General features: G+C 40.4%; 1 protein-coding gene across 1 annotated transcript; it reads right to left on the reverse strand.

The window, feature by feature from the left end:
* Positions 1-1858: 1858 nt before the first annotated feature.
* On the reverse strand, positions 1859-10387 carry LOC118312399. The gene is made up of 6 exons (XM_035636962.2): positions 10153-10387; positions 8268-8570; positions 5737-6024; positions 5545-5655; positions 3342-3409; positions 1859-2844 (listed from the first exon to the last, which is right to left on the reverse strand). The coding sequence occupies exons 1-6, from the start codon at positions 10187-10189 to the stop codon at positions 2725-2727; spliced, it is 927 nt and encodes a 308-aa protein (XP_035492855.1). The 5' UTR covers positions 10190-10387; the 3' UTR covers positions 1859-2724.
* Between the last annotated feature and the right edge of the window lie 4059 nt (positions 10388-14446).

Raw genomic sequence — 14446 nt, forward strand, 5'->3', positions numbered from 1 at the left:
CAGAACTATGTTTTTACTGTGGTTTATGTGCTACTATGTTTTAACATGACTAATTATTTCTAGTTTTATTGAAATAAATATTTTTTGCTTTGTCTTTGTTGAGGATTTATCTGAACAAGGATAACTTGTGCTGTATAAATGCAGTTATTGCTATTGTTATCTCCCCTGGCTTTCCTTCCAGAACCAACACCAGGTGCTATTGAAATGTCTAGAAAACTGTTGTATGGATTACTTTGAAACTCATGCAATACTGCTGTTAGGAATTACATTTGAATGTGTGCAATGTCAGTGACTACAACCACAGTATGTGTACAGTCATGTTTGAAACTCACTTTGGGTAAAAGGGGACTTAATAGCATGAAGAAGACACAGAAACAAGGCTTGGATTAGAAGACATTCTGGATCGTAACATGATTCTTGGTTGGCGTCTTCTTCAGACGGCATCCATGCTTAACTCAGTCGCCCTAAACCTCAAACTTTAAAACTTGATTGTGTAACATGCTCTTTTATCACTGCCCCCACTGTCCTCTGGGGTCAGTGCCAATAAGCTTCCTATCAAATGTTAATAATTTGTCAGTTAGTTTATGTTAATACAGATACTGTATAGAAATAGTTCCGCTACCATAACTTTCACAGTCCAGACCAATGGTCGAATAGTTTTCAATCTACAAACAATCGTACTTTGTTCCAATTGCAATTACTCTTTACTTTGATGATCTTTAGTGCAAAACTTTTAACTTTTTAATAAAATGTATCATACGAAATCACAACACCCCGTTTTACTGTAAAAAACAATCTTGCGAAGTCCCATCAGTTGAAAGAAAGCTAAATAGTTTCATGCGTTTAGTTTTGAAATTGTATTGTATTTAGAAAAGAACCAGTAATTGTCTGTGGAAATTACAATTCTACATGCTCTTGTTTAAAGCTACAATGTAACAGAACATATTTGCTTCTATTTTGATAGCATAAGTTTGGTTTACAAATGCTTTCAGGTCATCCTTTACCGAAGGAGTAAAATGGAATGGGTCTGGCAAATGAGTTTGCTGTGAAAATGTGCGTCTTTGTCAGATACATTGTGTAAATTTAAACAGTTTGTATGATTTAAATTTACCTTTTGTAAAAAAAACAACAACCATACACTTGTATCAATATGTTTTGTTTTTATTTCTTATTCATTTTAGTTTGCTTTAGACGCTACGTTTTACTGTAATGTGCAAAGCATATTTTGATATTGTCAGGAAATCAGTTGGCAACTATTACTACGTATTAATATTCTGTCATTTAAATATTGTTTGACTGTAAAACTGTACGACGTACAGCACATATCTGAAATGATGAATCAGCACTTTCTCCTAAACTAAAACACAGCTCTGTTGTACACAAGTGTCATTTTTTTTTTGATTGAATATAGTTTTTATGTTGAAAGTAAGAAAGTAAGTGAAACAAAGAAAGAACATTTTGCACTGACGTTTGAGAGTTTTGGGGTTCAGGGCACAATCCTGTCCCCTCAGGATGTGGTAGCAACATGTTTTGTTGACTGCTACATTACCTTTTGTGATGCAACCACTAGAGGGTGCCAACGTTTGAATTAAAAAATGGCCTTCACCCTTTAAAATTTGTACAAATGCATGTGTTGCAGCTAAAATGTCCACCGCTTTGATTATCGAATTTGGCTGTGAAAGTTGATGGCATGTAAGAGGAACACATTTCAAAATAAAACTTTGTTATACTGTATATTTTCAATGAAAATGGAAAATGTATGGACTGTAGGCACTGGTTTTATAAGAATCCTGAGAAAAGCTAGTAGCCTACGTGGCATTAACCTGCAAATTACAATCAAACACTTTTTCTACTGTCCTTATCTTCCCTCTCTCTTCCTCTTTATTAAACCATTTTACAGTACAGTATCAGTTGCACCTAGCTGCAAGGTTATCAACACAAATACTACTTTTAAAGAATTGCAAAATAAACAAACACAGGGGATAACAAAGGTATCTTAACTGACACCTAGACACATGGAAAACTACAGAATAAAACAGGAACCCACAACAAGGGATCAAGAAACTAATGCAACACATACACAAGAAAAAATGCATCCAGGGAATCCACAACAACTAACGAGTTCACAAAGAAAATCCAAGTCCAAATTATATTATAAAATATATAAATTATATAAAACAAGTGAAAACAGAAATAAACAAAAGGATTAAAATAATTATGATAATGAGGAGTGAGACTATACAATACAACTGTGGAGAACCTGTGCACCGCTCCCCTATCAGTCTTTATGAGGATGAAGGCACAGTTCAGTTTGAAATCGTCTGTCCTTGACATGTGAAAGTATCCATATTAATAATGAGAGATGAACAAACAAAACAACAAATCCATCACAGCAAAAGCTAGACAAAAGGAGGCAAGTTAAAACAGAACAATAACCTTAATACAAAATTATCAAAATATTACGATCCTTTTGATTGCCTACAAACAGTCCAACTCATGCAAACTGACTCTCCACGCTGACTGAACCCATGAGATTAAAACATCAGTCCATCTTATTGTGGGGAGGCACATTGAGTTAAGTGAGTGTGCATATGGTGTTTGTCTCAGCCCAGGTAACTGATGGACTTTTGAGTTTATCTAAAAAACACTCTTCTTGATGACGAACAACAGTTCAGTGATTTGAGGAGGTTCACACACTGAATGTGGGAAGTCCGCTGTTTGCTCTCAAAGCTCCTCAGTGGCGGCTGCGGGCCTTGGAACCATGCGATACGGCTCGATTTTATCATAGACTGAAGTTAGCCGAGAGCAGTCGACAGCTGCCGGGGAGTCGGGTAAACTTCCTTCCTGGTGAAACAAAAACACAGGAAGGCGAGCAATGGAATGAAAAACTGAAGTGGCAGAGAGTTTATATTTCCTGGAGCCTTCTTCGGCCAGAGGAAATGTCGGGTCAGTCCGAAACTGAAAGATACAGAGACTTTCAGGTGATTTTGATGAATTTAACTGATCTGGTCTTGTTTTGTCTCTCTGACAACCAACATGCCTTGGACCCTTTTCACTTCATGCAGTATGGTTGCCTCAGGTACATCCCCCCGGCCCCCTCTTCAAGTTTGAAGAATACAAACAAGGCAGCAGGCAGATATCTGGATGTTGTTTTCATGCAGCCAATTTACTCGTGAAACAGATTAAGACAGACATGTTTGCTCTGAGAGACTTGTGACAAGGACACATGATGAATTCACTTTGTAGGCGTACAACTAAGCAAACAGAGCTAATGACTGTATATCTGAGGACTAGGATCATTTTTTTTACCATCAAATCAATTTGTGTGAGTGAGTACCAACCTGACTGGGCTGCGCTGCATGTATTTGTATTTCAGTATATTGAACTTCTTGTTCTATGTTCACTGAATCTGCAAAGATACAAAGTCAAAGTTGAACATATGGGTCTCGCAAGAATAAAAAAAAATTCTGGAGCCACAAAGACATACACAAAGGCAGGTAGGCACAGTGAAGGCACTTTAACTGGAAAACTGGCAGAAAATAACACTGGGATAAAAAAAAAAACTGTGGAGCATGAACATGGATAGATTTGATAATCATGCAAGGATTTCCATAAGTTATGGATCGTGTCACGTGCTTTAAAGGGCCCATATTATGCCCCCTTTTACACAAGTTACATTGGTTTTCAGGTGTGTGAACTACATGTCTTTGCCATTCCATGTCAAAACACCTCAAGGATCAAGCCACACAGCCCCCTCCTCTTTCTGTATAAACAGCCCTGTGAGACTACGGTCGTTTCCAGCGATTTCCTGCTCACTCCTCGCCCCCCTCCCTTCGTGTTCCGCAAAGCTCCGCCTCGCTCCTCCTCGCTCCTCCCCGCGTCTGCTGCGCAACTACGGCGTTGCGCTGCCATGACAACAGTCGAACGTAACAAGGCACATACACGACGTAGAGACCCGGGAGGCCCAGCGAACACGTTCTCCATAATTACACACAGAGCACAAGGGGCTGGGCGATAGAACGTTAACGACATCCCGGCCGGTAGCGGCGAGTCTAGCTTGGCCATGCCCGCGGTCATCGTTCGCTTGCGGGGAGAAAATTATGGCGTAGAGGCGATCTGTTTTTCCGCACTTCAAGGGGGGAGGTGCTGCCCAGGTTGGGGGCGTGGTCGCCCCAGTAGCAGGAGTCAACTTACGTCACTTGACGCCCGGGCTGTGAATGGCTCGTTTACAGACCGTCTGCACGATCAACCCAAACCACGAATCAACGACTCATTGTTTTCTTTTCATTCTCCGTGGGCTGGCAGGCACCCCAGATAACCAAATATACGTGGAGGCAGGCTGAAATGGTGCCTGGAGCATAATATGGCCCCTTTAAAACAACTGAGCCTAAAATTCCCACATTTCCACAACAACGTCGGTCTGCTCTTTATAACAAGTTTGCTCCTCTAGATGTTTCTGCGGCGAGGAATTGTCGAACCACATTATCTCCTCTTCTTTCATAAAGGATGGTCCAGTGTAACCTATGCAAAAGGAGACAAGATATGAAGCACTGACGCTCCTTTCCTTAGCATACTATCTATACAAAAACTGTTTGGCACCTGATGTGGTTGGGCTTGCTGTGTTTGCGCAGCTTTGCACATGTAAAACCCCTTCGCTCTATTTACTTTCACAACCGTCACAACCGCAGTGAAATGGGGAAGAGTACCATCCGTGGGGCAGCTGCTTCCATGATTGTAACAGGATCTGTTAGCGACATAAAGCAGCGCCCTGGAAGAAAGTCAGTTGGCAGTTTCTTTTTGTTGTTGGAAGCTCCCTCAGTGGGATCTCATTCTTTCTTACCACAGCAATGCTGCAGAGAACGATGATACAGGTAATACAGGTGATGCAAAAATCACTCACATTCCCACAACCACAACAAGGATCAATCTCAAAACTGTTACTGCTCCACAGCAGCATTTCCCCCTCCCTCAGTTTACTGTCAGGGCCCCACCCTGCTGGAGTACTTCTCCTGAAAGAGTCAGACTTTCAATCATCTCTCAATTCTCTCTTCATCTCTTAAATGTTTTTTAAGCTATAAACATAAATAGGTTTAACAATTTTATGCGCTATATTACTTGTTGTCTTCGTTTATCAATTATCATTTTATTGCATTATCATAGACAACATACAAACCACCAAATTAAAAAAAAAAATCAATTGCTGACCCCCAATTTTAAATGAGTTCCTATTTACTTGTTATCTTTAAATGTTGATGTTGATTTTTATTTATCCTTAAAAAACTTTAAGTTAGAATTAGTATTAAAGTAGATCATCCTCACAAGAAACAAACAGAGGAGAGACAGAATCATACAGTGTGATCTAGTATGACCAGCTTTGATTGAACTGCAATGTTTAAATGCATCAATTTCTGACGAGATCTATGCGAATTATTTAAAAATATCATTATGCGGAAATTTATTTAGACAAATATAAACTTTTCATTGGGAAAACTATCTGTAAAGAAAAAGGTAGACATAAAAAAAAAATCATAAAAAAATACCAACCTGGTGCTTGTGTGGTTGTCTTGACTTTGTCAAGAAACGTCTTCTTGATGATAAAGAAAGCAAGTATAACTATCACAATAGATACAATGGTGATTGTAATTGCGATCCTATCTGTCGAAACAAACAAGCCAAAAACGAATTATCAACAAAACGCACCACTGACAAAAAGATGAATGTTAGAGTTAGTCTTACAATGTCTCCGGTTGCTGACTGTGTGGTTTTGTTCACTGCAGAATGACTGAACGTCGACAGGGACATCCTTCTCTTCCACCGGGTTTGCAGCTGCACATTTATATGTAGAGTTGTAATTCTCCTTGTGTACAGTGAGCGGCAGAGAGACAGCATGGCTGCTCTGATTCACTATCTCCTCATGTCTGTACCACAGCAGAGTCGTCTCTTCTTCTGGGTCCACGAAACACAGCAGGGTGCAGCTGTCAGCACTCACGCTCAGTCTGTTCACTGCAGGTGTCGGGACGGTCGCTGGAGAAGAAATCAGTGGCAGATTACGAATGAAGCAGAAAAGTTATCATAATAATAATAATTGTGTATATACATTTTAAGAATTATAGCATATAATATATTTCTAATATATGTATGATATATATTTGTACATATAATATTAAACAGATAATAATATCCAAATTTGGTCAATGACTGACGAGCGATGCAAAGCTGAATTTTTTTATAACCTCATGCAAAATAGGGTGAAATTTGCCTGCCAACCACAGTGGGTCGGCGTAGGTGAGGTCATACTGTATGATGTGTTTATGTCCAATAGGTCGTCACCCTGACACCTTGTGCAGTTGTTTGGTTTTACTCACAAAATTAGTATGTCATCAGTTAATGAAAAGTGAATGAAGCCAACACTGTTGATGGCTCCTGGCATTGACAGAAACAACTCGAAAAGAGCTGTAACAATGAATCGATTAATAACTGACTATTTTGCTAAGTACTTTTTATGAAGTAAAAAAGGTCAAAATTCTGATTTCAACTTCTTAAATGTGAATATTCTCTGGTTTCTTTGCTCCTCTATGACAGTAAATTGATTATCTTTGGTGTGTGGACAAAACAAAACATCATCTTGTGGTATTTGGAAACACAGTCTATTTTTTTTTACCATATTATGACATTTGATGGACCAAACAACGAATCAATTATTGGAGAAAATAATGGACAGATTAATCTATAATGATCTTATCTTTATAGGCAAGCTCATCCTATCAAAGGAAGTTGCTTGCAGTACAAGATGAACATGATCAACATGATGCAGCCGCAGGAAACCACAGCAATAGACCAGCAGTTTCACACCAACTATTTCTATTCCAGAATAAAAACAAGTATGAAGCAACAGCTCAGTGTCACACTGTGTAATGAAGCGGATCTCTTCATGTACCACTTTGCTGAGTCCTGAAGTGGATGGGCTAAACCATGCCATCTAAAAAAACAACAACCAAGCCTCTGTTCCGACTGTGCTCCGGCTCACTTGCGGCAGCGTCACACTTCAAGCTGTGGCTGTACATGAATACGATACAACCCTTTGTTGCCTCTAAATGCCTCCTTCATCAGTCAGTATATCCGATGTCACAGCACCTGTAGATGTGTTAAGTTTGTCTGAAGACGTTGTGATTGTAAAATAATGATTTGATGTTTAACATGCAATCAGCCTGGTAATGACTGACAAGAGTATGTGTGAGCCATGGTAATATTCCATCCTCATTACAATCTGACAAAACAACAACAACAACAACAACAACAACAACATGTAAATGAGAACATCTATACTGTGAATTCAGCTATATTTAAACACAGTGATGAGGATCCCAAGTGAATTTCAGGCTACGCAGACAAGGTTCCTGTGAACAAATAAAGAGAGCTGACACTTAAATATAGCACGACAGGACAAAGAGCTGGCAGCAGACCATCACCGGCAGCCAAGGCGAAGCTGGAACATGACACAGCCACATCCTGTTGCAGCCAGGATGTCAACAGTGGTGATACAGTGTGAAGTGTATTGTCCCTGTTTAAGCCTATGACTGTCTGAAGCAGACCCCTCTGGATGCTTATCAATGTGGTCTATTTGTGTTATTGCTGACAGCTGTACTTTTTGCGTTTATAAAAATAATAATGATAGTAATAAATATATCATAACAATAATCGCTCCTGTTGCACTTTGTGTTTTTTTTGCTAATACAAGGATGGCTGTGTCTAATGGGAGGACGGCTACATCTCACATAAACGGTCATGGTCGTTAACAATAACATCATCTTGGCAGTTATAAGTTTCTGTTACACACAACCAAGGGCAACGTCAGTGTCATCATGTGCAGTCAATGTGAAATCTGTTCCTGTGGCTCTTTAACATTAGTATCTCCCATCTGTCATTCTAATGGTTAGTAATTAACTTACATTTAAACGAACCATTCTCAAAACAATCGACCTTGTGTGTCATCTTATTTTAGCTCTTCACTAAAGCGGTGGGATTGTAAGGAAACATTCATAATCAATAAATCAAAACCTACTTGTCGTTTAAATAAAAACATTTTCACTGTATTATGCATCATTTTATAAATATTTCCCATGATCCTCCAAGGTTTCACTAAGGAATGCTAAGGTGACCAAATCATGGAGTAACATATGAACTCAGGTCACAAAAGGTGGAAGGATGCTGTTAGAACCAGGTTAGTACCAACACAGTGATCAGTGGTGGAAGAAATGTAAACTTACCATGTACTGTGAGTTCATATTGACATATAAAGGAAACTCCTCCTTTGTTATCAATAATATATTCCCCTGTGTCATTCCTCTGTAGTCCTGTGAGTGTGAAGAGTCCAGTGTTTTGGTTCCAGAGAACTCGGTGTCTGTAACTTTCATCTATTATATCAAAGTCAATTCCCTTCACCATAGCAATATTTTTTCCTCCAAATAAAAGAAATCCAAACTCCAGCACCGGGTCTGGTAGAGTGATGTTTCCTCCTTCAGTGCCCGTCAGGTACTTCTTCACTTTCTCAGCAGCAGATGAGCTCACTACTGTAAAATACAGAGACACACAACAGTCAGTGTCAGATGGAATCCTCCGATGGAGGCCGCATTCCCAACCTGCAAGAGAAATGCAACTGGACAGCTGTGCAGAGGTGAGAGAGGGACACGCTCACTTTTTTTCTTCTTTGTCTTAGCTTTCATATTTACAACTGAGCAAAACAATACGAACCCCAACAATATCATGTGTCCCCTCTCATTATATGAGTCAGCTTCTCACACAGCCTTCCAGTGTGGCCGCTCAGAACACTTATAAACGACGATGTGCAAACTGGCTTTGTTTGAGAACAATGTGATTCAATGATGATACTGATCAGCGTGCAGTAAAAATATTCGAGGCACAATTGTAGGTATTGATCTAGCTCAAGGAACAATATGAACAATGACAATAGCAAGATATTGCTGCAAATAATAACGACACAATCTAAAGCTTAGATTGATCAGGAAATGATTCCCCATCTTATGATATCAAGTCATAAGTGACATCATGAAGAGGTCACAAAGAGTTCAGAAAATGATGTCAGATTTATCCAGGTCACTCTTCATCCTACAGGAAATAGACACAATCTCAAGCTTATACAAATCAAAAAATAACTTATGATCAAACAGTAGGAGTCAGAAAATGGCGTGAAGATAATAGACACCAGTTCATTTTGATTAACTAATCAGTTGTCATCATATGGCACAAATGACGTCATGACGATCAATCACGACATCATTATGAAATGGCATTATTACAATATAGAAAACCACCAGCATGTAGATGGGGATGAGGGATCCTGTCCTACCTATTACTGTACATTCAGCCCAACACTTGAGGAAGATGCTTCACACTTTGGGTAAGTTCAGAAAAAAACACCGTCACACACTTTCAATCGATCCCTCCCTCAGTGACTTAAATAATTCCTTTCCTGTGATTCAAATTCAAATCAACAATCAATTTCCATGTTGCAAATTAAACTCCGCTCTAGTCTCCGTGGATCTGCTGAATTTACACCTAAGAACAGACTCCTCAGTGAGAACATGATGTGAACAAGCTGTTTGAAGAACATTTTGGGTGCACCTGTAAATATGCTTCCACTGTTCCTGCATGTTAAACGTTACATGTTTTTATTAAGTTAAAAAAAAAACGGAGAACTTCTGCAGTTCCTTTAAAAAAATGCACAATCGATCCCAGTTATCAGGTATCTGAGAAATAGGGACTATTATTATCATTATTATTAATATCATTATTATTATTAGTAGTAGTAGTGATAATAACATGACGTGGAAGTGGGATGACTAACAGGAAGCCAGTGAATAAGAGAAGACTCATCATCAAGAATCATCATTTAAATACTTTTCGTCTTCAGAGCCTGTGACTTTTTCCGATAGGAATCCTTCAAACCTTTTTTTTGGTGAGTATAAACAAGCTCCTATACTCTTCGAAGAGACTTCCCCACTGCTGTTTCCCGAACGAGAAGCTGAAAGCATCTCACGGAAACAGAAGTTTTACAGCAAACAACGCAACAACAACAAAAATACTCGCGGATTCAACCAACCGGTTAAAGCCGACGACTACACCTTCACTTACCTATGAGAAAGAAAACAACTCCCATTCGCAGCTCCATCACAGTGTTGAGATAAAAACAGGCATCGTGTGTTGGACGGGAGCCGCGTATTCCTCCGAGTCGAGCCGAGCCGAGCCGAGTCGAGTGGAGCCGAGCCGAGCGAGATGTGCAGGGACCGTCCACAAAGTGCAAGCCCGAAAAAAGACAAAAACACTCAATAGGTTCTCTCCTATGCCGAAAAGAAGAAGAAGAAGCAGAATTTCTATTTGGAAAAATATTAAATATGTGTTGGGTGAGAGGGTGAAGCGGGGGAGGAGCGAGGGGTGATGGTCTAAGTGAGAATTTAAGTGCTGCACCCATTAGACGGTACTAACTGTCAATCACGCTGTATCCACTCTCCAATGTATACCATGCTTAATCGTCTAGTTAACTCAAAATTAGACCATCATTTACGAAATGAACATCATGCTCTATTGAATAAGCTAGAGATTGTGATTATTACGTACTTAGGAATTGTTTTACTGACATAATAAAAGTGAGAATTAGGGGGATTTTTCTCATTCTAACTTCAACAGAAACGGATTCTTTCAGCAACCAGTGGAGTCGCCCTCTGTGGGTCATTTGAGAGAATACAGGTTTAGGGTGCGGTCCAAATGTATCTACTATTCTGACCTCAGTGTAAAACATCATGAGGTCAAAGAAAGGTGTAAAGGAGGACTGATAGGACTTAAGAAAAGCCGACAGCGCTGCTCAGAGAATCTGACTCGACTTTCACTACACTACGTCATTATGCGACGGTGGATATAATTGACGTAGGTCTGTCGTAGTGAAACTACAAATTTCCGAAGATGAAATAGGCAAAACACAGCGGCCTCCATCAGCATGTTTCAGTGTGTTTTACCAGCGTGTGACATCTGATGTAAGTGATTTATATGCAACGGTATCCTACATGATGACGTGCGTCTCTTCTGGGTCATATTCATATTTCTACTAGTACTTCGGATTGAATCGTTTACATTCCTGCGGGTCACTTCAAGGATAAGCAAACTTCCTAAGCCAATTTGACAATGGACCGTACCCTTAGACTTTCCGGAACAGTCTAAGTTTGGAACCCCCCCAAAAACTGGGGACATATGTAGTTCAGAGTTCATGTTCACTACAGCATTTAAAGCGTCCTCCTCACACCATGAAGTGTTCTTCACTCTCCTATTGCAGAATGATTTGTTTTGTGTTGGAAAGTGTGTTGCAAAAAAGGAAACCACATATCTGTTCCTCCCACATGATTGTCGTGTGAATGGGTCTATAAAGGACAAGCTGCAGCATTGCTGTCCAGCCATTTAAAGCCATCTAGTCTACCACATTTTGACATACATTAGATGAGGCCCGCCAGAGGCATCCTCAACAAATGACAACCACGCAGCTCATTCTCATTTCAGTGGAAACCAACCACAAACAAGGGTTTTCTGTCACTTTCTCACACAACATGCAGTGCGCGCTCTATATGTTTCAATCTTTCAGCGCCCACTGAACTTCCCTCTAGAGCCTGCTTCTCAGCGTCAGCACCGTTTGGTGTCGTCAGGCTATACGAATAACAGAACACAAGCTTGTTCCTGTCAAGGTTTAATTCTTCTAACAGTGTCAACATCAATGGTATTTTTTAGATCAGAGGTTCGAAGTGACTGAAGACTTTCAAAGTGTTGGCAGGAAGGGTAAAACTATTCTTAAGTAATTAATGTTAGTTCATGAAATCTTGTGCCGTTGTGCCCTTATATGGTGTGGCCTTCAAATGGGGTCATGTTTACCATGTTCATGAGAACAGTCTATTCCAGCGTTTCTCAACGGTGGCGGTACCGCCCCCCAGGGTAAGGGACCTGGATAATGGATATGGGGCCACTCAACCCCCACACAGCACACATATGTAGATACAGGTTCCGTTTTCAGTTCGTGACACTCGTTTTGAACCATTTTGACCAAAAGTAAATTGATTCAAAACTTGGAAAGTCTTGCTACTTCTGTTTACTTCCTTCAATCATTGTTCAAACTGTCTGAAACACAGGTGGTTCACCGCGTAACACCAAGGTTCCAAGAATCCTGAACGGAAACGGTTTGGTGGAAAAGCTTGGTGGAAAGGGTGGAAGACTAGAAACACAAGGATGGAAGGATTCAAGAGTCATGGCATTGATCTTTGTTTTTTATTGGTATGGGAAAGAACCGTTAATAGTGTTTGATAACACTATCTAACGTTAAAAGAGAACTTTTATCGTAGAGTTTTGGTCAGTGAGATCTCCAAAACATAAATCAGCATTTACTTTATTGAGTAAATACACCAGCTAAATTCCATGTTTTCATGTAATCATCAGTCTGGAAGCATATCAAAAAAATTTGCCTCAACTATGAACTGCTTGAAATTCTACATACAGTAATGTGTGTGTGTGTGTGGGGGGGGGGGGGGGGATTTCTATGCAAGAACAGGTTGTGTGGGCAGGTGTGGGCTTGCCCAACAGATATCTCAGACAGAGGTGGAGCACAACTGTCATCACAGACCATTGATCCAAAGGGAATAAAAACTTGTTTCTCACAGCCACACTCCTCTTATCAGTTGTTCTGCGGAATTGTGGGCAGTTTAAAATACTGGTCCATCAAAAACAAATATATTTTTTTACACACACACACACACCCTTCTAACTCCCCATGTTGTCAAAGTTGTCCCCAAGAGTGATATAGTAGGCCTCAATTGTAACATGAATTATTATTTTAATAAATAAAAGTCCTTTTGATTTCTTTTTCTTTTTCCAAGACACTGTTTGGGGCATGAATGTATTTCATTAAAATATGGCTGATGAAAACGGCTGAAAGACAGAATTAAATCTTGTTGCCTGGTTACGGTTTCTTGACTCGTTTTCCCTGGAAACACAAATAAAAGATGAAATCAAAGATTTTAGCAGTTTAATATAATCGTACTTTTCACATTAACTTCATTGTTGGTCGCTGTTGCAATCTGTATAGACACGTCCATGGTGTCAAGTCCGAGGCAAGTCCCGTAGAAGTCTAAATAAAGTCCGATAGCACAGGATCAATATGTAACATAGGATATAGTGTGCGCAGAATAAGATCCAGAACATGGTTTGCTCATCCTCATAGCCCAGAGCGCAGGATGGGAGAAACGCTACTGCGCCAAATCTATGGGCCGTAGATTCCAGAAGTAACGCGGAAGCCAGGAATTGTTTTCCGTATACGCGCTGGGAAAGCAACTCTCATAGAAATGAATGGCACTGGCATCTTGTTTGGGCGGCGCTCACTACCTAGTTATATAGTTTATCTATGCAAAGGTAGAACTGGCCACATTTGAAGGAGTCTTTTAAATGGGACAGCTGAGCTGTGCGGGTCTCTAAATGTTTCTGTGTAACGTCAGCAGTGACATGCATAGGTAGTGTCCCAGTCAGAATGAGGAGATCAACATGAAAAGATGTTTCTGTGTTTAAAACTGAGGAAAAGTAAGGGGTGGAAAATGATGATAATCTCAAGAAGTAAACCTTCCTAGAGTTGGCTATTGGCTTCACACTCAAGTTGCAGGAATGGGCTACTTGCATAACCGTTTCCGGGTTCTACTTAGTACGGCTCAGCTGTTTCCAGTCCGGTTCAACAACAACTGTTTCGTTAGCTGATCGGCAACCAAGTGTCTGCTGCAGACTTTCGTGTTTGAGGTGACGGAGAAATGATCCTGACGTATGTTTACCAGCCATCGCCTTCTCGGGTCGGGATGGGTCGGACACCCATGATAACTTAGTAAGCCATTAAATTTCCATGACAAAGTAAGACAGCTGTGGTCTGAGTACTTCATCTGTTTTTGAAATTGTCCCGTTTTGGACATTTTCATGCGTATACTCGTGACAAAACTCTGAATTAGGTAGTGAGTATGTAAAGTAACGGTTAACAGACCGGAAACAGATGAGCAGCAAACGGAATAAGGTCACGAAGCCTAGTGCATGTAGTCCATGGACAGCAGTTTTAAAGGGGCCATATTAGGCTCAAGGCACCTTTTCAGCCTGCCTCCACTTATATTTGGTTATCTGGGGTGTCTGCCAGCCCACGGAGAATGAAAAGAAAACAATGAGTCGTTGATTCGTGGTTTGGGTTGATCGTGCAGACGGTCTGTAAACGAGCCATTCACAGCCTGGGCGTCAAGTGACGTAAGTTGACTCCTGCTACTGGGGCGACCACGCCCCCAACCTGAGCAGCACCTCCCCCCTTGAAGTGCGGAAAAACAGATCGCGTCTACGCCATAATTTTCTCGCGGCTACCGGCGTTCGGTCGCGG

Source organism: Scophthalmus maximus, chromosome 8 (assembly GCF_022379125.1).
Source record: "Scophthalmus maximus strain ysfricsl-2021 chromosome 8, ASM2237912v1, whole genome shotgun sequence".
Classification (NCBI taxonomy): domain Eukaryota; kingdom Metazoa; phylum Chordata; class Actinopteri; order Pleuronectiformes; family Scophthalmidae; genus Scophthalmus; species Scophthalmus maximus.